Source organism: Adiantum capillus-veneris, chromosome 22 (assembly GCF_014529385.1).
Source record: "Adiantum capillus-veneris isolate H3 chromosome 22, ASM1452938v2, whole genome shotgun sequence".
NCBI lineage: Eukaryota > Viridiplantae > Streptophyta > Polypodiopsida > Polypodiales > Pteridaceae > Adiantum > Adiantum capillus-veneris.
In genome coordinates, this window is record NC_140952.1 from 26161187 (window position 1) to 26186544 (window position 25358).

General features: G+C 46.6%; 1 protein-coding gene across 4 annotated transcripts in view; it reads right to left on the reverse strand.

Moving 5' to 3' along the window:
- The window catches only part of LOC147429061 (uncharacterized), a 304137-nt gene that overhangs the window by 137993 nt on the left and 140786 nt on the right, over window positions 1-25358 (reverse strand). For 3 of the 4 annotated variants that reach the window (XR_015185807.1, XM_086495272.1, XM_086495274.1), the window contains one exon: window positions 14389-14455. The exons of the other annotated variant lie outside the window; for it this stretch is intronic. Coding sequence is in view for 2 of the 3 variants with exons in the window: in XM_086495272.1 (XP_086351398.1) it covers window positions 14389-14455 (67 nt within the window). In the remaining variant the exon portion in view is untranslated. The remainder of the gene's footprint in view (window positions 1-14388; window positions 14456-25358) is intronic. 4 annotated transcript variants of the gene reach the window in all.

Consider the following 25358-nt stretch of genomic DNA (forward strand, 5'->3'; position numbering starts at 1 on the left):
GCATGCTTTGCATCAGACTTCCGAGCCCACTTCTACCAGAGATATATTAGTGGACAAAGCCACTGAGCTCGGGAGAGCTAGATGCCCATGTCTACGGGGGCAACCACGACATCGACGAAGGCACCACTCGAGAATCAGGACCATTCTAGCACGACATGGGAGACGCCCAGTACCACTATTTACAGAGCCGGACATTGTCTAATCTCTTCAGCGACCAATGCAATACTTTCTCGGACAACGCCCGATGCCGAACATCCTTGGGCATGGATGATGATCATAATTTTCAGGCTGACGATTTTAGTCTTTCACTTTACTTCATTTTATTTTTGACCCAGACATTGGATTAGATCCACAAGCATCAGTTTGGTCTAATAGGTCATTTTGGCCTTTTGAAGACGTTTAATATAGCATTTCATTTCATCTCTGTGTGTGTGTGTGTGTGTGTGTGTGTGTGTGTGTGGAGGAGATTACTACTCTATTGACTGAGATCTTGCATGGGGCAGCAACAGAGGCATACCCACATACTCCACCAGATCAGAGAAGACGTTCTGGGAGCATACCTCAAAATAGTTGGTATGATGATGAGTGCAGAGAGATGAAAGCTCAGATTCAGCGCGAGCTTGTACTTGGGGTGATCACATATAAACAATCTCGGATTGCTCTTCGGCGTCTAGTACGACGGAAGAAGCGGGCCTTTTTAGCCCAGTTGGAACGTGATTTGTATCAGCTCTTTTTGAGTCGAGATTCAGGGGAGGCCTGGCGTTTCTTCCATGAGCACTCCCCCCCTCCTGTGATTACTTCTCCCGAAATTTGGGGTCAGTATGCAGCATCATTATATACAATACTGGGGCAACTGCCTCTACCAGACCCCCCAGAGCCATGCCCAGACACCAGTACCTTCTTTACCACTGAGATGGTGAAGAAGGCCATTGATAGGATGAAGACTAGGAGAGCATATGATCATGATGGTTTGGTGGCAGAGCACTTGATACATGCTAGAGATTTATTGTCAGAGGTTCTTGTGCGGTTGTTTAACCAGGTCATGTGTGAGGGACTGCCCAGGTCTTGGAGTTTATCTACTATTGTACCTCTCTTTAAAGCAAGGGATCCCAAGGTACGAGGGAATTACCGTACTATTATGGTAGGGCACACATTAGCACGGTTGTATGCGTCCATCCTGGAGCAGCAACTGAGAAATGGGCAGAAAATGAGGGCATACGAGCAGCAGGACAGGCTGGATTCAGGAGGGGTTTCTCCACCTTGGACCATATTCTTACACTCAGAGCCATTATTGAGGAGGGTAGGGCACATGGGAGACGGATGTATTGTTGCTTTGTGGATTTCCGCAAAGCATTCGACACAGTACCGAGAGCCAGATTGATGCGCAGGTTATAGGAGTTGAGAGTGCCCACAGAGATCATTTGGGGGATCATGGCTTTATACGGCTCAGTGATTGGCCACGTACGCACTCTTGAGGGGATTTCTGACATTGTGCATTCCACTATTGGTGTGAAGCAGGGGTGTCCTCTGTCCCCTACACTATTTGGTATGTATGTAGATGAGGTTTTTGACTACATTGACAGAGAAGGCGACAGAGGTGCTCAGCTAGCAGGGACATGGATCCCTTTGTTACTATATGCTGATGATATTGTGTTGATATCAGAGTCACCAGAGGGCATGCAGAGACAGTTGGATGCATTACACAGCTTTGCGGAGGATAGTAGATTGTCTGTGAACCTTGGTAAAACCAAAAGTTATGATGTTTAACACTACTCCGCAGTGGGTCAGGAGATCGGCACCTACACTCGTATATGGTCAGGACACTGTGGAATACACAGATGCATATACATATCTTAGGGTGGTATTCTCGGGACTGAGGTTTGCTCTGAGGAGAGCAGCAGAGACTAGATTGTCTAGAGCATATGCAACACTGGGAGGGCTAGAGAGGATGTGTTCGCAGGTTCAGTTTCAGGAACCACGAACAAAGCTATGGCTTTTTGATACTTTGGTTACTTCAGCTATGCTTTATGGGGTACATGTGTGGGACCATCTGTGGATCATGACAGGTGGAGGAACATGGAGAGGCCCTTGGTATCTATGATTTCTCGGATGATTAGAGCCAAGTCCTCCGTACCACATGTGATTATTCGAGCAGAGCTAGCAGCCCCTCCTATAGAGATTGAGGCTATTACCATATCAGTGTCCTTTTTGCACAGCCTATGGGATACACGTGGAGGCAGATACGCTAGATTGGCTCTGGAGTCTTCTAGACAGTTAGCGACGCAGGGAGACACATCATGTTGGTATGCGCAGATGACCTCTTGGTTTCAGAGGCATGGTTTCAGCCTAGATAGACTGCCTCCTTTTCAGTATTCTCTGGATGCACCTTCACTACCAGTCACACGGACGGAGATCACTAGACTTATTCGTCAGGATCTTATACAGTTGGACACCAGGAGGACATGGGTAGAGCTACATGGACACTCATCTGTCTCATAGTTTGCGATGCGCTATAGGTCAGATCCGCACATCCTCGCACCATTTGGAGATTGAGAAGGGCAGATTCAGAGGGATACCACCGGAGAGCAGGATATGTAAATTATGCGGTACAGAGCCAGAGACAGAGTTACATTACATATGCCACTGCACTATGTATTATGAGATACGAGGGCGCTTCCATTGCTTATTCAGGGAGGGCTTTGGACCCCTAGATAGAGTCATGAAGTATGAGGATCAGAGATGCCTTGGCTTATATCTACTTGAGCTACAGCGGCATAGGGATAGTCTGTTGAGGAAACATGGGACACGACAGTCACAGAGACCGATCACAGATTTCTTTGGATCGGGAAAGCCAGGAGAGCAGCCACCAGCGCAGAGTTGTGCCCGCGTGCATACCAGAGGCACCCTCATTGACAGGGCGATTGAGCTTGGGAGATCGAGGCGACCACGACCGAGACACAGGAGCACACTCCATTGACGGAGACTTCAACAGAGGATAAGGGACATCCAAGCACGACATCCGGAGTGTCATTGAGAACTTACTCTACACTTCATTTTCACTGTCACTACTCACTTCTCATTTTTATTTTTTGCATTCAGTACCTTTGTACTTTTGTATTCAGACATTGTACTAGTTTCACCACTTTGTATCAGCTGGTCTCATAGGTCATTTTGGCCTTTTGAAGACGTTAATATATCATATCATCTCTCTCTCTCTCTCTCTCTCTCTCTCTCTCTCTCTCTCTCTCTCTCATCACGCCATCTCTCTCTCTCTCTTTACCATGCTTTCGTTTAGGGTTTGCTGCTGTATTTTAGGGTTCGCGACCTGTTTTTAGGGCTCGCGACCTGTTTTTTTTTTTTTTTTTTTTTTTTTGGGGGTTGTTGTACAGATCTGCGTTTTAGGGTTAGCTGCATTTTCTGCACTTTAGAAACATCAATCCTCTCTTCTCTCTCTCTCTCTCTCTCTCTCTCTCTCTCTCTCTCTCTCATGTCATCCCCAACCTCACCTATGGCAACAAGCAAACTCAAATATATGCTTCACTCCAAACGAATTTCCATCATTGAATTGGAAATGAAAGCATGGAGAAAAGAGATGGAAGATTGGAGGAACGCGAAGACCGTTTTCCTCCGAGAAAATGAAGAAAAGGAGAAGAGGTGGAAGGACGAGAAGGATCATCTTCTCAACAAGATCGCCACGTTGGAGAATAGCATTTTGGACCTCCACAAAGAAGTGTTGGAAACACGGTCAAAAAATGGGCTTGAAGAGGGGGAATTTCAGCCCTCTTTGAGGGAAGAAATTGACAACATCAATGAGGAGAAGAAGTCATGGGCCGCGGTCATATCCGAAACGCAAAAGAAAGTAGAGGAGGCCGAAAAATGGATTGAGGTTGCCAAGAAAGGGAAAGGTAAGGAAGCTCCTTGTACACCCACTCTTATCAACATGACCCTCGAAGAGGAACAAAGAAGGAGGATGCGGGCTCTACATGTGAGGGTAACCGGCCTCAAGGACATAAACAATGTGGAAAAAGAGGTCACAAGCCTCACATCAATGATGGGGGTGGAGAAGCCTTCACACACAAAGGCATGGAGAGTGGGCAAGAAGAGTGAGGGCCCCGGAGAATCTTCAAAGAACAGAGCTCTCATACTACGCTTCCCTTCATTGGAAGAGAAGAAGGAATTCTTGAGGAAGAGACCTACTCTCAAGAAGACAGGTATTTTCTTAGGCGATGACCTCACTCTCTCACAACTTGCGCATATGAGAGAAGTAATGCCCGAGATTCAAGCGGCAAGGGAGAAGGGGAAGATGGCCTTTTACAGAGATGGTCGGGTGGTGATTGTAGAGCGGCGCTCTACATGACGGTGCGAGACCTATGGGACCACATTGAGGATGGCGACTTGGAATTGTAATGGGTCTATGAGGTTGGATGTTGGTGCCTTTGAGGACAGTTTCAGAGACAAGGACATTGTTTTCTTTTCAGAGACTCACCAGGCCCCTGGCCAACTGTTGCCACATGTGGTGGGATACAAATGGGAGACAGCCCACAGAACAGTCACGAGATCTGAGCATGGGAGTAGAGGTTCAAGAGGAGTAGCGGTGTTGTTTAGGGAGGAGCTACAGCCACTACTACATATTGTACGGAGAGATGATCAGGCTAGATACATGTGGGTGAGGCTGAGAGCTGGCACAGATCGATTTCTATATATTGCTATATGTTACTTCCCCCCCAGTACGTCAGTATATGCTGTATCCAGAGGACAGTCGCCTTTCTCAATTCTAGATGATGATATATGGGAGTTTTCTAGGGATGGTGATATCATCCTCCTAGGAGACTTCAATGCTCGAACGGGCAACTGTCAGACAGTCTTCTACGACACTTCAGATGAGATGCTTAGAGAGTTGGATGTGGGTGAGCTGGGGTTTGACAGATGCTCACATGACAGAGAGCAGACTGAGTATGGGAGATACCTCACGAAGATGACGACTACACATGGGCTAGCCATACTTAATGGCTTAGAGCGGTTTCCTGGAGCAGCAGGCTTCACATGCTTTCCACACAGACATGGGGCCAGTACAGTGGACTATGTTATGACACAGCCGAGCTTTATTCCTTGTATTCAGGATTTCACAGTGGGAGCCAGACCAGTGGGCGTAGCAGTGGATCATGCTCTCTTGACACTGTCCGTATCTTTTCAGTTTAGTACAGCCCAGAAATCAGGAGGCAGGTCACACACCCGTTATACATTTACACCAGAGACTGACTCGGTTTATACGGAGGCGATCTGGGATCGTCTATGCACAGTTGCTCCAGGCCTCTCAGTAGAGGAGTGCACTACTTTATTGATGAGACACTACATGATGCAGCATCAGAGGCATACCCACACACTCAACCGGATCGGAGGCGACATTCTGGGAGCATGCCCCAGAATAGTTGGTATGATGAGGAGTGCAGAGAGATGAGAGCCCAGCTTCAAAGGGATCTTCATTTAGGAGTCATCACCTACAGACAGTCGCGGATTGCTTTCCGACACCTTGTGCGAAAGAAGAAACGAGCTTACCTGGCCCAGATGGAGCGAGACTTGTATCAGTTGTTCTTGAGTAGAGACTCAGGCGAGGCATGGCGACTCTTCCATGAGCACTCCCCTCCCCCAGTGATTACTTCTCCTGATGTGTGGGGCCAGTATGCGACATCGTTATATACGGTTCCTCGGCAGGATCCCCTTCGAGATCCTACAGAGCCATGTCCACCTACGAGCACCTTCTTTACCACTGAGATGGTAAAGAGAGCCATTGACAGGATGAGGACCAGGAGGGCTTACGATCATGACGGTCTCGTAGCGGAGCACTTTATACATGCTAGGGATATGCTGATGGAGGTTCTTGCAGTGTTGTTCAATCGTGCCATGTGTGAGGGATTACCTGAGACTTGGAGGTTGTCTACTATTGTGCCTATATTCAAGGCAGGTGATCCTACAGAGCCTGGAAATTACCGCACTATTATGGTTGGACACACTAGCACGATTGTATGCATCCATTATTGAGCAGCAGTTGAGTAACTGGGCAGAGGGTGAGGGTGTACGGGCAAAGGGACAGGCAGGTTTCAGGAGGGGTTTCTCCACTCTTGACCATATTCTGACACTCAGAGCTATCATTGAGGAGGGCAGGTCACATGGGAGACGGATTTATTGTAGCTTTGTGGATTTCCGCAAAGCATTTGACATGGTACCGAGAGCTCGACTGATGCACAGACTGCAGGAGATGGGGGTGCCCACAGTGTTGATTTGGGGAATTATGGCTTTATACAGATCAGTGATGGGACATGTACGCACCCCAGAGGGGATATCTGACTTAGTTCACTCCACTATCGGGGTGAAACAGGGTTGCCCATTGTCTCCTACTCTATTTGGTATGTATGTTGATGAGGTGTCTGATTACATTGACAGAGAGGGTGATAGAGGTGCCCAGCTGGCAGGGACGTGGATCCCATTGTTGTTATATGCTGATGATATTGTCTTGATCTCTGACTCACCAGAGGGTATGCAGCGACAATTGGATGCATTACACAGTTTTGCAGAGGATAGTGGATTGTCTGTAAACCTTGGTAAAACCAAGGTCATGGTGTTTAACACCACACCGCAGTGGATCAGGAGATCGGTACCGACCTTCACGTATGGTCAAGAGATTGTGGAGTATACAGATGCATACACTTACCTTGGGATAGTCTTCACTGGGCCGAGGTTTTCTTTGGGGAGAGCAGCAGAGACTAGACTGACCAGAGCTTATGCGGCCTTGGGAGGCTTGGAGAGGATGTGTTTGCAGGTTCAGTTCCAGGAACCTCGGACAAAGTTATGGCTCTTTGATACTTTAGTAGCCTCAGCTATGATGTATGGGGTACAGGTATGGGGACCTTCTGTAGGCCAGGATGGTTGGAGACGTATGGAGAGGCCCTTGGTATCTATGATCTCCCGATTGATTAGAGCCAAGGCCTCCGTACCTCACGCGATCATTCGAGCAGAGCTAGCTGCCTCCCCCATGGAGATTGAGGCGCTTACCAGATCAGTGTCCTTTGTGCACAGCCTATGGGATACTACTAGAGACAGATATGCTAGACTGGCCCTTGAGTCTTCCAGACAGTTAGCTCTACAGGGGGACACTTCATGCTGGTATGCACAGATGACTTCATGGTTTCAGACGCATGGCTTCACCATGGACAGGTTGCCCCCTTTCCAGTATTCTCTTCAGGCACCCTCGCTGTCTCTTACACGGGTGGAGATCACTAGACTCATTCGTCAGGACCTGATCCAGCTCGACACCAGGAGGACATGGATAGAGCCGCCTCAGGAGTTGAGCACGAAGATGGCTTTCTATAGAGAGCATCTTCTCCACCTCACAGGAGATGGGTTTGTGATTCGACCCAGCTACATGGACACACATATGTCTCATGGTTTGCGTTGTGCCATTGGTCAGATACGCACATCCTCACATCAGCTCGAGATTGAGACTGGTAGATTCAGAGGGATACCAGCAGACAGCAGGATATGCCGATTATGCCAGAGAGAGCCAGAGACAGAGTTGCACTACATATGTCATTGCACAGTGTTCTATGAGATACGGGGGCGTTTCCACTGCTTATTCAGAGAGGGTTTTGGTCCTCTATCTAGGGTCATGAGTTATGAGGATCAGAGATGTCTTGGACTATATCTACTTGAGTTACACAGGTGTAGAGACACTTTACTGGGGAGAGCTAGAGAGAGGCAGTCCCAGAGACACATTACAGATTTCTTTTCACTAGATATGGGACAGCCAGAGGAGCAGCCACCACTGCAGAGCTCGTCCCACACTCATTCGACCACTACTGGCACTCTCATCGACCGAGCATTGGAGCTACAGAGATACAGACGACCGCGACTGAGGAGAGGAGCTACACAGCATCGACGGAGACTACAACAGAAGATTCGAGCCATACTCTCTCGACATCCAGAGTGCAGATGAGGATGGATCCTCACCATTTCTTCCATCTTTGTTTCACACACTGTTACATCCAGTTTACCGGGTACCTATTGTATCAGCTGCTACACCCACGTAGTTTTAGATTGTAGTAGTAGTAGTAGTATTTTGTTCCACTTCTAGTTCTTTTCTAGTTCTTTTGTACCCAGACATGGTATTAGATTCACTATTTTGTAACTGATTGGTCTCATAGGTCATTTTGGCCTTTTGAAGACGTTAATATAACATTTCGTTTCATTTCATTTCTCTCTCTCTCTCTCTCTCTCTCTCTCTCTCTCTCTCTCTCTCTCTAGCCTTTTGAAGACGTTAATATAACATTTCATTTCATTTCTCTCTCTCTCTCCCCCCCCCCCCTCCCCCCCCCCCCCTCGAGAACGAAGGTTTTGGTTCAGGGCTTCCTCGCGAATACAGCAGGTCAGATAATCATAGAGAACTCCAAGGAGGCTCTGTCAGATTGTATGCAGTTCGTCGCGAGCTGACACAGTAGGGGGTCGTGTGTTTTCTTTGATGCTCGGGCCGTGAGACCTTCCCTCAGGGAGGCCGCGTGCCATTTGATACTGTTGACAAGTGCAGGTAACGAGAGTGAGCACAACAAGGGATTGAGCCTCTAAGTCTTTGGTTGAACTCATTGAGCACCCGCAGTGGGCTGTGGCTGTGAACATACCCGCATCGGGTTGTGGGTGTTCCATTGCCGTCCAGTCTCTCAGTTGTGTGTTTAGTGTGGCCGTCTTGTGATGGAGGTCATGAGCGCAAACCCAGCACTTTCCGAGAGCTCTAGCCCCTCCCCGTTGAGCGGTTTGCATGCAATGGCATCCCCAACAATGAAGAAATCAACTTTTATGACTACGAGCAAGAGGTTAGCAAGCATGGAAAAGGAGATGAAGACGTACAAGGCAGAGATGGAAGAGTGGAAGATGGAGAAGCCGGTCTTTCTTCAGTGGAAAATCAGCGAGGCCGAGCTTCGAACTATGGAGAAAATGGAGCATCGGGCCGAAATTGAAGACCTCAAGAATCAGATTTCAGTCCTCAAGAGAGACCTAGCCGAGGCAAGAGCCAATGGTGGACTAGAAGAGGGAGAAATCCAACCCTCACTGATAGAAGAACTTAAGGTAATCAAAGAGAAAATGCAAGCCATTAAATTAAGGAAGAGGAGAAACAACAAGAAGCAAAAACGTCTTCATGGACAGATATGATTACCAAAACCCATAAGAAAGTAGAGGAAGCAGAGAAGTGGATTTCGGTCGCAAAGAAGGGCAAAGGCAAGGAGGTATCAATCCCCACTCCCACCATCATCAACATGACACTTGAGGAGGAACAATGAAGACGTATATGAGGGCCTTGCATGTGAGGGTTATCAGCCTCAACGATCAGGAAAAAATTGATGAGGAAGTACAGGAGCTCATGGTACTAATGGGGATGCAAAAAGCGACACAGACAAGAGCATGGAGAGTTGGTAAGAAAAGTGGAGGCACGGGGGAGACATCGAGAGGAAGAGCTCTCATACTGCACTTCCCCTCTATTGAGGAGAAGGACTTTTTGAGGAGGAGGCCCACTCTCAAAAAGACTGGTATCTTCCTTGGTGATGATCTCACCCTCTCACAGCTTGCCCACATGCAGGAAGTCATGCCAGAGATTAGGGCTGCAAGAGAAAAGGGGAAGATAGCTTTTTGTAGAGAAGGAAGAGTGGTTATTATGGAGACGCCCTACATGACGGTGCGAGACCTATGGGACCACCCTCAGGATGGTGGTTTGGAACTGTAATGGTTCGTATAGACTTGATGTGTGGGCCTTTGAGGACAGCTTCAGAGATAGAGACATTGTTTTCTACTCAGAGACTCATTAGGTTCCAGGACAGTTGATGCCGCATATATCAGGATATAGATGGGAGACAACTTGCCGGACATGCACCAGATCTGAGCATGGGACTAGAGGATCAGGAGGTATAGCAATTCTTTTCAGAGAGGAGCTCCAGCCACTACTGCACATAGTTCGGAGAGATGATCAGGCCAGATACATGTGGGTGAGGCTGAGGGCAGAGACTGGACGTTTCTTGTACATTGCCATATGCTATTTTCCTCCTAGCACTTCAGTATATGCTTCACCCAGAGGATAGTCTCCTTACTCTGTACTTGATGATGATATTTGGGAGTTCTCCAGGGATGGAGACATCATACTATTGGGGGATCTCAATGCCCGTACAGGCAGTTCGCAGATGGTTTTTTATGACACCTTACAGGAGATGCTCAGAGAGCTAGAGCCAGAGGAGATGGGGCTTGAGAGATGATCACACGACAGAGAGCATACAGAGTATGGGAGATACCTCAGGGAGATGACGATACTCACAGTTTAGCCATACTGAATGGCTTACCGACATTCCCATCATCTACAGGTTTTACTTGTTTTCCACACAGACATAAGGCCAGTACTCTAGACTATGTTCTAACACATCCGAGCTTTATCTCTCACATTCAAGATTTTACAATGGAGCCCAGGCATGCTGGGATAGTAGTAGATCATGCACTTTTGACATTATCAGTTTCCTTTGAGTACAATACATCTCAAGCCTCACGTGGTGGTAGACATCCACGCTATACTTCTACACCAGAGACTGACTCAGTCTATGCAGAGGAGATACGTAGACTTTTATGCACATTAGAGCCAGTATACACAGTGGAGATCACATCTATGCTGACAGTGACATTACATGGGGCAACGACAGAGGCATATCCACACACTCAGCCTAGTCAGAGACGTCGTTCTAGGGACATGCCTCAGAACCACTGGTATGATGAGGAGTGTCGACAGAGGAGAGCTCAGATCCAGTGAGAGAGTGCATTCGGAGTGATCACCTATAGACAGTCTCGTATTGCTACACCACGACTAGTACGACGGAAGAAGCGAGCTTTCTTGGTCCGGATGGAGCAGGATTTATCTCAGCTCTTCCTTAGTAGAGATTCAGGAGAGGCTTGGCGTCTATTCCATGAGCAGTCTCCCATACCAATGATTACCTCTACGAAGATATGGGGGCAGTATGCAGCATCATTATACAATTTGCCTGGACAGCCACCACTACCAAATCCACCACAGCCATGTCCGGCTACGAGCACCTTCTTTACCACTGAGATGGTAAAGGAGGCCATTGACGGGCACAGGATCATGAGGGTTTGTTAGCAGAGCACATTATACATGCTGGGGACTTGTTGACAGAGATGCTTGCACGGTTGTTCAACCGTGTCATGTGTGAGGGCTTTCCTGAGTCTTGGAGATTGTCTACTTTTGTACCTATCTTCAAGACAGGAGACCCCATAGTGCCGGGGAATTACCGTACTATCATGGTAGGACACACATTGACACAGTTGTATGCATCCATCCTTGAGCATAGGATGAGAAGTTGGGCAGAGATTATGGGCATACGGGCACCTGGACAGGCTGGTTTCAGGAGGGGTTTCTCCACACTAGATCATGTCTTTACTCTCAGAGCTATCATTGAGGAGGGTGGAGCACATGGTAGACGGATATATTGCAGCTTTGTGGACTTCCGCAAAGCTTTTGACACAATACCGAGGGCCAGATTGATGCGCCGACTTATGGAATTGGGAGTACCCACAGAACTAATAAGGGGGATTATGGCATTGTACAGTTCAGTGAAGGGTCATGTACGCACAGCAGAGGGGATATCTGACATAGTTCACTCCACTATCAGAGTGAAACATGGATGCCCATTGTCCTCTACTTTATTTGGTATTTATGTTGATGAGGTCTCTGATTATATTGACAGAGGAGGACATAGAGGTGCTCAGCTTGCAGGGACATGGATCCCTCTTTTATTGTATGCTAACGATATCGTGTTGATATCAGACTCACAAGAGGGTATGCAGAGACATTTGCCGCATTGCATAGTTTTGCAAGGGATAGTGGATTGTCAATCAACCTTGGTAAAACCAAGGTCATGGTATTTAATACCACGCCACAGTGGGTCAGGAGATCAGCACCTACATTCACATATGGTCAGGACGGTATGGAGTACACTGATGCATACACATATCTTGGGGTGGTCTTTAGTGGACCGAGGTTCACTCTGAAAGTGGCAGCAGACACTAGATTGACTCGTGCCTATGCAGCCCTAGGCGGTTTAGAGAGGATTTGTTCGCAGGTTCAATTCCAGGAACCTCGAACAAAGCTCTGGCTCTTCGACACTTTGGTCGCTTCAGTTATGCACTACGGGGTTCAAGTTTGGGGACCATCTGTTGACAGTGTTGGATGGAGTAATATGGAGAGGCCCTTGGTATCTATGATTTCTCGGCTGATTAGAGCCAAGACCTCAGTTCCACATGACATCATACGAGCAGAGCTGGCTGCCCCACCTATGGAGATTGAGGCACTTACCAGATCAGTATCATTTGTACACAGCTTATGGGACACCACCAGGGATAGATATGCTAGGCTTGCTCTTGAGTCATCAAGACAGCTGGCATTACACGGAGATACATCATGTTGGTATGCACAGATGAGCTCATGGTTTCAGCATGGACAGGTTGTCCCCCTTTCCAGTATTCTCTTGATGCACCATCTTTGGCTCTTACACGGATGGAGATTACTAGATTCATTCGGCAGGATCCTATCCAGCTTGATACCAGGAGGACATGGATAGAGCCATCACGTGAGTTGGGTACGAAGAGGGCTTTCTATAGAGAGCATCTTCTCCAACTCGCGACAGACGGATTTGTCACACGGCCCAGCTACATGGACACACATCTATCTCATGGGTTACGATGTGCCATAGGCCAAATACGCACATCTTCACACCAACTAGGGATTGAGACAGGTAGATTCAAAGGCATACCAGCAGACACGAGGATATGTCAGTTATGTCATGCAGAGCCAAAGATAGAGTTTCACTTCATATGTCACTGCACAATCTACTATGAGATTCGGGGACGCTTTCACTGTTTATTTAGAGATGATTTTGACTCGTTAGATAGTGTCATGAGATATCAGGATCAAAGATGTCTCCGATTATTTCTACTTGAGATATGGAGACATAGAGACTCTATTGAGAGGGCATAGACAGAGGCAGTCCCAGAGACGCATCTCAGATTCCTTCAATCCGAGTACCACAGAGGTACAGGGGCCACCACCACCACAAAGCTCGGTTCCCACCCATACACACACCAGTGGTACTCTCATTGATCGAGCTATAGAGTTGGAGAGATTGAGACGACCACGAATGAGGAGGGGAGCCACGCAGCAATGACGGAGATTGCGGCAAAGGATCTACAGGATTCTAGCACGACACCCAGAGTGTCGATCAGGATAGGCTTCATGCTACTGCTATATTGTATCATGGTGACACTTATCCCCACTTTGGACCCTTGTGGCATTATACCATTGCTCAGCTTACCAGCCACCCATAGGAGTCGGTAACACTCCTATCTCAGTGTTTAGTTTGTAGTTTTCTTTGTTCGTACCCAGACTTGGTACTAGACTCACCATTGTAATCAGTTTGGTCTCATAGGTCATTTTGGCCTTTTGTAGACGTTAATATATCATTTCATTTCATCTCTCTCTCTCTCTCTCTCTACACACAATGTACATTTGATTTGTCTCATAGGCCGATTTCGGCCTGACATAGACGTTAAAAAATCTTTCTTTCTTTCTTTCTCTCTCTTCCCTCCCAAATTGTCTACACATTGTATAGCTCAGTCCACACATTTCACGCCTCTCGCCTTTCACACCTATCCACTTAGTTTAGGATTCCGCAGTATTTATATCTTGTTATCCCTAGTCTAGTTTAATTTATTTTGTTAATTTAACTTGATATCATATACACCGCATTGTAACTTCCTGGTCTCATAGGTCACTTTGGCCTTTTGAAGACGTTAATATAACATTTCATTTCATTTCATTTCTCCATACTCTCCATACTCTCTCGACGTCCATAGTGCAGATGAGGATGGATCTCCATCATAACTCCCCCCCCCCCCCCCCCCCCCCCCCCCCCCCCTTTCCCCCTTCTTTCATTGTACTACACAGTGTATTTTGTATTTTGTATTTTGTTTCAGTTTGTTTATTCTGGACATGGTATCAGATTCACATGTTGTAACGGCTTGGTCCATAGGCCATTTTGGCCTTTTGAAGACGTTAATATATCATTTCATTTCTCTCTCTCTCTGTCTAATGATTATATTTTTAGGAAAGGGGAATTTTCATGACAAACCATACCAGCTGGCTGCTATACACAGCAGCTAATAAAAGTTACAAGGGGGGAAGAACAAGCTTTTCTTTTAAGAGATGTTCATCTATAGATTATCCCACGTCAAATGTTAGCATGTTTTAACTTCTAACACAATACAATTGTAGAGAATTTGAGTATAAAGAGTCACCCGCAATTCTAAACTCAACATTTCCCATTATATACATCACAAAGCTCCAGCCTTCAAGGGAAACTACCTGCATTGATTACAAAAATAAGACTTGACATTTGTATTCATTCCCTACATTTTAGTACCTTTCAAAAGTCTTGACACAAATGTGTCGTCCTCCATCGCCTCTTGAAACGTTTGAAACATTGTTCTAGATATTGACAAAAAAGGTTGTAGCTCGCCAGATACACTGCTGGTATTCTATTGTTCTGTCTATGGATGGGTGGCCAAGTCAGGCTACATATATAGCATCCCTAGTCTCACTCATTGGACTAGCAATTTAGAGGACTAGTGGACATGGACAAGTGGACGACCTGATCACTACTAGAGCAGACTGCTTACCATAGAAACATGGAAAGGGAACGGGGTTGGAAGGACCAAATTTAGGGAGCTGAGTGGTGCCAAAAACGGAAATACCTTTTCTAGAGCTATACAAACACCACTTAGAGAACAAAATTCTCAGCACAAAACTCCACTAAACAGACTAAAAGCATAAGTTTTATCAGCAAAATATGTCAATCAAGCATGAATGGCACGATGGTAGATACAACACGATAAGTACATGCCTAAAGGATGTAATAAGTAAACACGAATGATGGCAAGTCGACAAGGTAGGCGGGATGTCTGATCAAAATTGTTTTAGGTGGAAGCAACATGTAGAAGCATTGGGCATGTTAGCATTGTAGAAGCTCTGGGTTGGGAAGCTAGCCATCAGAGGGGGCAAACGATTGGTTTGGCAATAAGGAGCAGCCAAATCAGAAGCTGGGGCTATACCATGCTACATAGGGTGAACTTTTCTGAAGATGTTTAAACCCCTTGAGATAGTAGAAATCTTTATGTTTGTAGACACTCTTCTTGAAAAAATGGAAGTCGGCCCTCTAAGCACAGTCTCGAAGAGGGTAGCCATCAAAGTTACCACGAAACTCCATTTTGGGGCCTATCGGATTGGGAAACTCCATTTCCAAAGTCCCTTGTTTCTCGTTTCCGTTTTCGCATTTCTTCAAGGATTTCTAAACGTTTTATAGACAATATATCTATAAAGCCGTTTCTAAACCTTTCCAAATCCCAATAAATTGAGCAAGCCGTTTCTGGCTTTGATGGCCAAGTTGCAACACCCCAAGTGTACTAGCTAGCTATTCAAAGTGCGGGCATCAACCGAAGAATCCAAAGCCAAACCTGTTGCGCCATGGGGCAATCCCGCAAACAGTGGCGCTGTCTCAAGTGGATGGTCACAGGTGGTACATATCACATAGTGATCACTGAGCACCAACCAACTCCCAACTACAGTAGCTCAATGGACAACTAACCACTCGCACATAGTGACTCTTCTCACCATCTGGTGTCCCACATGTGCGCTCAAAAATCTGCCAAGAACTCAGTAGTGAGACCCTTTATCCACAGCAGCAAGACGAGCCTCTCTCCACATTGTCAGTATGTGTCCTCCGAGCGGTGCTGTGTACTGAAAGAAGGGGGTCCCTAGGTGATCGACTAGAGTAAAAGGATCCCCATCTAACCACTCCCTTGGGTCCCACTTGAATTGCACCAGAGGGCAGCTCTCCCAAGATCCTAATCGCGAGCGTCCTCACTCAAGATCTAACGGGTTCGGGTCTATCACACAAGTCCTCCCACTCATGCCCACAACTCGGATCCACTGAAAGAAACGCTCGGCCACCTCTGGTGCCTCGTAGTGTCTCTATGGAGGCAGCCCTCTGTCTAAACCTCAAAGTACATGCAAAAACCTGTGATTGAGTAAGCCCTAGCTACAACGAGGACCTCTAGTCCAGTGAAAGCTCCCATCAAGCAGGGAGCCGCTAGCTCAGAGAGATGTGCCACTCTGCTAGCCTCTACAATATCCTGACACATGCTCTATACCCCCCTCATGTCTCGCAGCAGAAGGCTCTCAATCTCCTCAAGATGTGCTATAAACTGCAATCAGTCCCCAAAAGTGCCGGCTGGACCCTTTGCTAACAGACTCCAAGAGACATGAGGTCAGCTACCAACCATGTGACCTCACCGTGTGTTGACCAAGGGGTTCCATGTAAGTTATCGCAAGCACTCCTCAATGCATGTGGGTTGTGCTGCTCCGCCCACACCACTGTTGCTCCCAAGCTCGAAGTAGGCTCAAAGCAAAACAGTTTTCCCATGTCCTGCTCACGCCCACTCTGCACATCTCTACGAAAATCCAGCAAGTGGAAGGGTTCCAAGGGCCACCCATCTGTGGGACCCGCACACGAATCCGGTGAAGCAACAGCTCCATGCAGGGCTTCTCTGCTGGAAGGATACCTCTAACAATGAGCTTCCCAAGGAGGACTCTACTCTGCCGTGTTGGGCAAATGATCCTCAATCCTCTGTAAGAGTAAGGTAAAGTAATGAATTTCTAGGAAACTTTGGCCCAAGCAGACTGTGTCCCATCCTAATTACAAAACATTCCTGATCAACCTCTATAACTGGTTGATGCAAGAACTCGAGAAAATCCAGTGAGATGTGATGGACCACATAATAGCCACAAACACCTGGTTGGCCACTACAGGCTTGCCAGAAAAGAAAGCCATGCCGAACTCCAATGGAGCAGTTTCCTCCTGATGTATAGGAGGAATCTTCTACTCTGGTGACATATCCAAACCAACCTGACAAGCCAAGTTTCGAACTCATGTCCTTGGCAGGATCTATTTGAAACCCTCTTCACACAACCAATGAGACATGGGAGCATAGAAAGCCACTATCTTCCGCCAGTTGATCAATGCTCCTGACGCACAACAACACAACAGAAAACCTCAAGAGACTGCTCACATCCGTGTAAATTGGCCTCCCGGCCTTCTAGAAACAAGCCTAAGTCATCAGCAAACTCAGTGTCCAAAAGCTCATCTCCCCAAATAGGTAGTTGTAGTCCATACAAACCAACCTCCAATGAAGTCAAACTCTACTCATCGCCTCAACATAGAAAAGGAACAGGAAGTGGGAAAGAGGGCATCCCTGTCTTATTGACCATGTGTGCATGAAACATTCCTCTCTTCCCCCTGCCAGCGGCACCTGGCGGTGCGCACACCTATAGAGAGCTGACACCCCTCTAATCCATGCATCTGAAAAGCCCATCCGGCGCATAGTGCCCATAAGGAAGCCCCAGACAACTCGGTCATAAGCCTTCTCAAAGTCGAGAAGAAGCACCACAAGATCCTCTCCTCGGAGATGAGCAAGAGCGATCGTCTTCCAAAAGGTGAAAATGTTGTCAAGGATGCTACGCTCCTTCACAAAACTCGTTCGTGTCTCATGTAGTGGCCCAATTCTGAAACTCAGAGCCTTTGCTATTTTGTAGGTTGAGTTGAGAATGGTGATGGGCTGCCATTTCCAGATCTCGTCCAAAGAGCACCCCTCCTTGGGGATAAGATAAATCAAACCCTCACTCATGCTATCTGGCTCTCTCGAGTGTGCAGAATGTGTTGGTATGTACCACATAAGTCTCGACCAAGAACCTCCCAATACTCCATGAAGAAGTTGGGAGTCAAACCATCCTCCCTTGGGCAATTACCAAGAGGGAGTACCTTGAGAGCCTCCTGAAACGCCTCTGGCTGGAGTGGGCTCTCAAGCCTCTGGCATAGCTCCTTAGTTACTAAGCAAGGCATCTGTGCCCACACCTGCTCTTTGCATGCATTTTGGTGCTCAGGTTTCGGCTGAAAGAAACTAAGGGTAGAAGTCAGTAACAACTGCATGGATATCATCGGGCTATTAGGCAATAGAGTCCAGACCCATCCGGTCTCCTCCACTGGCACACATTAGTATGCGCATGACGAGGACCCACCATCTCAAAAAACTCATTGGTAACTCTGTCTGCCACCCGAGTCCATTGAGAATCTGAGATGCCTGACAATGGAAGGTCTTACCAAGCCTGCTGCATCAATTCCTCCATTCAGAGGCTACCTGGGTGACGCTCCTCCATCCGCTATAAATAAGCAATGCCCCACTGGAGCCACTTCTCCTCTCGGGCCGCAACAAGGCGGGATTCCTACTCCTGGAGGTGAAAAGTAAGAATCACTAGCGCATAATCTAAAAAAGTAGTCCCTGCCAAAATGGATATTGAACCACCCATGTCACAAATGTGGTCACTAGTGTAAAAATGCTCTATCCTGGATAGATTCACCCGTCCTACTCCGTGGTCGGACCGACAGACAGAGAGCTTCCATACATCCAAAATCGTTAATGTCGTACATAGGCGCTCCCAAGCATCTTCGTGTACAGTAGAGTGGCTGTCCCCAATCCTATCGGAAGGGTCCTCAAGCAAGTTGAAGTCCCCCCAATGCACCACTGCTCTACATGAGGCAAAGAATCCTCAATATGTGATCAAAACGCAACCCTTGCATTCACATGGTTGGGTGCATAAACGTTCAAAAACCCCAGAAGGCTACCATAAACCTAGAAAGCCACTGTCTTCCGCCAATTGATCAATGCTCCCGACGCACAACAGAACACCTCAAGCTCACACTTCCGGTCCTCTAGACACGAGCCTGAGTCATAAACAAACTCAACGTCCAAAAGATCATCTACCCAAATAGGTAGTTGTAGTCCATACAAACCAACCTCAAGTGAAGTCAAGAATCCAGTCACCCTCTCAGCATATAAAGTAACAAAAAGTGGGAAAAGAGGGCATCCCTGTCATATTGATTGTGTGTGCATGAAACATTCCCTTCTCCCCTACCAGCAGCGCCTGACTGTGCGCACATATATAGAGAGCTGACACCCCTCTAAGCCATGCATACAAAAATCCCATCTAGCACACGATGCCCTTAAGGAAGCCTCAAACAACTCTGTCATAAGCCCTCTCAAAGTCGAGAAGAAGCACCACAAGATCCTCTCCTCGAAGAGGAGCAAGAGCGATCGCCTTGCAAAAGGTAAAAATGTTGTCAAGGATGCTACACTCCTTCACAAAACTTGTTTGTGTCTCATGTAGTGGCCGAATTCTCAAACTCAGAGCCTTTGCTAGAAATTTCTAGGTTAAGTGGAGAATGGTGATGGGCCGCTACTGCCGAATCTCGTCCAAAGAGCCCCCCTCCTTGGGGATAAGATAAATCAAACCCTCACTCATGCTATCAAGCTCTCCCAAGTGTGCAAAATGTGCTCGTATGCACTACGTAAGTCTCGACCAAGAACCTCCCAACACTCCATGAAGAAGTTGGGAGTCAAACCATCCTCCCTTGGGCAAATACCAGGAGGGAGTGCCCTAAGAGCCTCCTAAAGCTCCTCTGGATGGAGTGGACTCTCAAGCCTCTAGCGCAGCTCCTTAGTGACTCAGCAAGGCATCTGTGCACACACGTGCTCTCTGCATGCATCCTGGTGCTCTGGTCTCGTGCTAAGGCAGCTCATGGCATAAGTCAATAGCAACTGCACACATATGATCGGGCTCTAAGGCAGCTGACCCATCTGGTCCCCTCAACTCGCACCACATGACAAAGACCCACCATCTCAAAAAACTCGTCGGTAACTCTTATCTCCCACATGAGTCCACTGAGATGCCTGACAATAGAAGGAAAACTCATGGTGCCGCTCCTCAATGGTAATCAGCTCTTGTTGAGCCTGTTGCATTTGCTCCTTTGTTCAGAGTCTATTCAGAGGCTACCTAGGTGACGCTCCTCCATCCGCTATAAAGAAGGAATGCCCCGCCAGAACCGCTTCTCCTCTCAGGCTGCAGTAAGGCAGCTGCCGACTCCTTGAGGTGACAAAGTAAGAATGACTAGCACGTGTTAGTAGTCCCTACCAAAATGGATACTAAACCACCCATGTCACAAACGTAGTCACTAGCGTAAAAATGCTTTACCGTGGATAGATTCACCCCTCCTAAGTTGCTATCTTCCAGACGAGTTGCACAAGACAGCAAGCTAGCTACCACATTCATGGATGATTCGGACCGTGTCACCACAATTCCGTAAGAGTCAGAGCAAGGCTCTCATACTGAGAGAGATCCTGGGAGTGAGACAGATATTCCTCCAGGACCAGCTGATGAATCAAGGGATTTTTAGCATTAAACACATTCCAGGCGAAGATGCGTAGAGAGAGCGGAAAGATAGACCAGATCTCATGGATCTCAGCGAAGCAAGAAACATACTGAGGAAAGTGAGGGCAGCAAGCAGCAAGACATAATCAGCAAAGCAACCTAAAGAAGACACGATGACGGAGACGGATGATAACCACGGCGGGAAGCATCAAGCTGATACAAACCATTATGCTAAGAGAGGATCCAAAGCCAGAAAGCCAATTCGTAAAACCGGATCCAGTCATCAGGAATGCTCTACTGACCTAAAAATCTCATTTCAAGTTTTCAAAGGGGGAAAAGAAAGATGATTCAAATGTACACATCCAAGCCTTCGAACAATATGTTGAACTCAACGATATAGATGAGGATGAATGGAGGGAATATATCCTCAGACATTGAAAGTGGCAGCTCGAAAATGGTACTACCATTACCTAGCTTTCCAGTTCAAATCCTACAATAAGCACATTAAAACTTTTTGCCCGAAGTATTCAGATAATAGAGGAGATGAGGACATACTGTGTGAGTTGGACAAAATCAAGCAAGGCAAATTGTCGATCAAAAGCTATGTGAAAAAGATCAATGAATTGATAAGACAATTGCAAGAGCCTCCATCAGAAAAAAGGATGTGAGTCTGGTTCCTTAATGGTTTTAGAAGCAAGTAATTAAGGGAATATGAGGTTCTAGCGCCCACAAAGAAATTTAATAATCTCGTTCAAAGAGCATTGATATTGGAGCAGCGAGCAAAGAGGAGAAGGGCCACAAGAAAAGACAATCCAATGACAGTGAGTCATAGACGGAAGGGTCAGAATCCAGCATTACTTCCAGCTCATCTGAGAGTGAGATGAAAAAGGTAAAGCCAAGAAGAAGGGATCGTGGACCAAAAATCTGGAAGAAATGTCGTAGCAAATTGCTGAAATAGATAAGACAAGGCCTTCAGTCAAGAAGATTGAGATCTCGTGTTCAAAATGCAGATCGAGAGACCATAGATATAATGAATGCTCATAGTGTACATATTGCAAGGCCTATGGACATGTATGGAATAACTACGGCATTAGGATTCATCATTTCAATAAGGGAAAAGATTTATCAATGATTGCACTAACCAATCCCGAGGCAGTGAAAGCAGATGGAGCAAGTGGTTCCAAGGAAACTGAGACCAGCAGATACTGGTAATGGCAGAGGCAAATACCAGGGGGGTACTGGCCGGGACATAGATAGAGATGAATTTGGAAAAAGAAGCTTAAATTGTTATACGTGTGGAAAATATAGTCACTTTGCAGCTCAATGTCCGAAAGCTGCCAAACCACAGGGACCTAGGTCCTGAACAGAAGGCACCTGAACTAGTGCCAGTAAGAGTGGTGATCAAAAGTAAAAGGATTGTAGTTGAAGAAATTCCAAATGAACTTGAAAAGAAGCAAAGTACTGAGACCAAGAAGTGGGAGCCACAAAGAGCCATATGGAAGGCAAAAAGCAAAGAGAAAGTAGTTGACCAATGGCAAGAACAGCGAGACCTCGCAACCAAGATTACAAAGAATTTGGCAAAGAAGATGCCAGAGCAACCATAGTGTTCAAATGCTCGAATGATTCAGAAACTACAACCTTAGCCTTCAGGGGCTTAAAAAGAGCACTTACGGCAAACAGGGGAGAAGGCAATATCTCGATTGAAGAGTCCATGATAGCTGCAGTTCAGAGTCTGGTTGAAGAAGTACGACAAATCAGATCAGACTTGATCAAAGCTGGAGGTACTGAATTGATGAAGGACCAGTCAAAGAGTCCATCACAGGGTCAGTCAGCAACCAGACAAGGTAAGTCAGCCTAGTGGAGCTCCGAAGACAGTCAAGTAGAAGAGACATCTTCCAATTCAAATTGTAGTTCTGGTAATGAGCAGGACGAAATAAATGTGGTTTGTGAAGGAATCCGGAAGTTGACAGTAGAGTTGGATGACATGATACATCAAACGCACATTACCAAAAGCTAAAAGTTCATCAGACAGAAGTTGAAGCGAGAGCAGTGAACCTGGTAGCCATAAGAGATGATGAGATTCTAGATGTTCAAGTTGATTACAAGCTAAGGAAGAAGTGGGAACCATTGTCTGAAGTAATACTGGATGGGGGTGTCACCAGGAGGTATATTTTCATGTTACTTTTTTTAACTATGTACTACATATTTTTAATTATTTTATTTTTACTTGTTTCCCCAGAACCTTTGAAAAGGTGCAAGTGGACATTGCCTGGCCGGTGTGAAACGGCTGCAGCCGAACGGGTTTCTCACATCAGGAATCTAGGTCGATCAGTCTGGGACTGGTCGGGCCAATTAAGACTGAATTCTGATGAGGATGGAAGTTTGTGTCCGCCAGATGGAATTTGGGTCACTCGGCAAGTCACTTATAACTTTATAAGTCGCTGGGAACTAGAGAATTAACTCAAAAGGGGCAAACTGGACACATCGCGGCTCCTGGTGAATTTGTCACTTCTAGCATGAAGAGGGGGGCACCCAATTTGAGAGAGAAGGCTGATTTGACTCACAAGTGAACCTACAGTGTGTGTGTGTGTGTGTGTGTGTGAGTAGTGGGTGCAGGTCTACAGCTTTAATGGAAAGCTTGCCTTCTCCTCTGTCTTATGTAGCGCGATAATTTTCTCTCGTGCATCTCTCTCTCCCCTTTGGCACATATGGTAATGCCCCACTAGTTGGGCTACTCAAATGAATATGTACAGTTCTAAGGGTTTATGCGCGTTTGCCAAGGCAAGAGTCTTCTGAACAGGAACTAGATTAGCTAATTGCTAATCCCCCACAGGTACGCATAGTTCCATCGCGAAAGATTGCGAGTTTGGAGAGTTTTCTCGCACAGGGGAACTCTCTTATTGCGTGCGGAAGCCCTTGGCACACGCGTAGGTGTGTTCGCTCCACTAAAAACAATCCGAAGCAGGGAATTACAGCCTGATGTGTTTTTGTTCAGGTTTAGGGTTTCGCACCTAAACTGCAAGGAAACACTAGGGGAGCCCCGTGAGAGCCTTGGGATGCGTGTACAGGCTTTTGGGCACCCGGCAGTGAAAAACAGAGAATTACAGCACGCTGAATTTCTGTGACAGGACACTAGAAAGCTTCCAGATAGCAAGGGAATCCGTCCTGGACAAGTACTTTTGACCTACAAGGGTTTTTGCGCTGTTATGCTATCAAAATCAGGTCGGAAACCTGTGTTTTCAGCACTTGCCAGGTTTGGACAGCTTTGTAAAAGCTTGTACTAAGCGCTTGGATCGTCTACCTTAAATTGAATAAAGAAGTACCAAAAGGAGCGCCAGTCTTTGGGGCCTACAGGGTGTCGGTCTCGTGTGCGCAGTGACATTCTAGTCGCTAGATGCAAGTGTTGAGTCTCTCTCTTTTCCATCAGTACTCTGTGTGTAATTAACAGGTTGTAGATTTCGTACCGCCCTTTACTGTGTACATGCCGGTTATATGGTTCCATTGACGGGATAAGACACTTTTTCCTCAAAGAGTGCACCATGGATTGTTGTGGGTGAAAGGATACACAGTTGAGCACTATGGCAAAAAGAAGAGACAAGGGTTCTAAAAAGAAAGCATCCTCTTACAGTGGGCAGGAGGAGCATAGGGTTGTTGACAAAGGGAAGCGACCCATGGAGCCGGAGGATGAGGATCTTATGTTCAAAGCTCGGTTTTTGCAGATCATGGATATCTTCGAGCAAATGGCTCAGAATCTGAGGTTACAGAAGTACTTACAAGCTCCTAACAAGATGTCTCTTCCCTACCACCTGAAAAAGAGGGTTCACATGCAGACGGGTCTCATGACACTCATGGAAAGGCTCCTGTGAAAGAGCAGCAGCAGGTGGTGAAGACACCCAATGTGTCTACAGGTCCAAAGGAACATGTGGTATCTGGACATGAGGGTGAATGGTCAAGGCAGTAATGAACAAGCCGTTCGACATACCATTCCACCGTTTACTTATATCCTGGTTACTTTGGTGGTGGTTCAGTGTTTCAGGCTATGGCTGGACCATCCACAGTTTTACAAGGATACATACCAGGAAATGTGTTTGGGGCAATGCAACCAGGTGCGGTTAACCCTATGTATGGGAACATAGATATTCAACCAGGTTTTCAGGGTGCCTATGGCAATTTTGGGATGCCTAGAACTCATTTTGGCATGGCTGGTTTTTCACAGCAAAATGCTCAAAATCCAAATAACCCTGGCAAAACAGGTGATATGAGTGCTGGAATTCTTAACCGAGAAGTACCACTTCTTAAAGCACCTGTTGATGATAATGTGGTTACTACGACCCAGCCAAAGGAATACAAGGAAGCCGTGAAGTTTGACACTTTTAATGGCACACAGAATAAAATGAAGGCCTTGACCTTCAAACAACAGTTTGATGCGGCATATGCAGGTGAAAACTTCACAGAGTCTTCCAAGATACGCAAGGCTGCCACCTTTTTGAAGGGTAATGCGTTGAGATGGTAGACCACATTGTTAAGTCAGGGCCAAGCACCTACAACATGGGTCCAGTTTAAACAAATATTAGGTCTTGCGTGGCTCACAAACACTTTCGAGGTGGATGTGATCATGGCGTGGTATGATTTGAATGCGTCAAATTGTGCAAATTTGGAAGATTGCAATCAGAAATTTTGGGATGCCTTGTTATCCATAAGCTTTACAGGTTTGTACCATTGACAGAACAGATTGAAAGGTACTTTTGAGGATTGCCAAAGGAAATCAGGGACTACTGTACGAAGACCAATGTCATCAACATTATGCAGTTGATTGAGAATGCGACAGTGGCCAATAACTTGTTGCAAGGTAAATTCAGTGGATTTAAAGGCAGCAACAAGGAGTCCCAGGGCAAGCAATTTTCAGCCAAGGGCAATGTCACAACACCTCTCACTGTACCACCTTTCA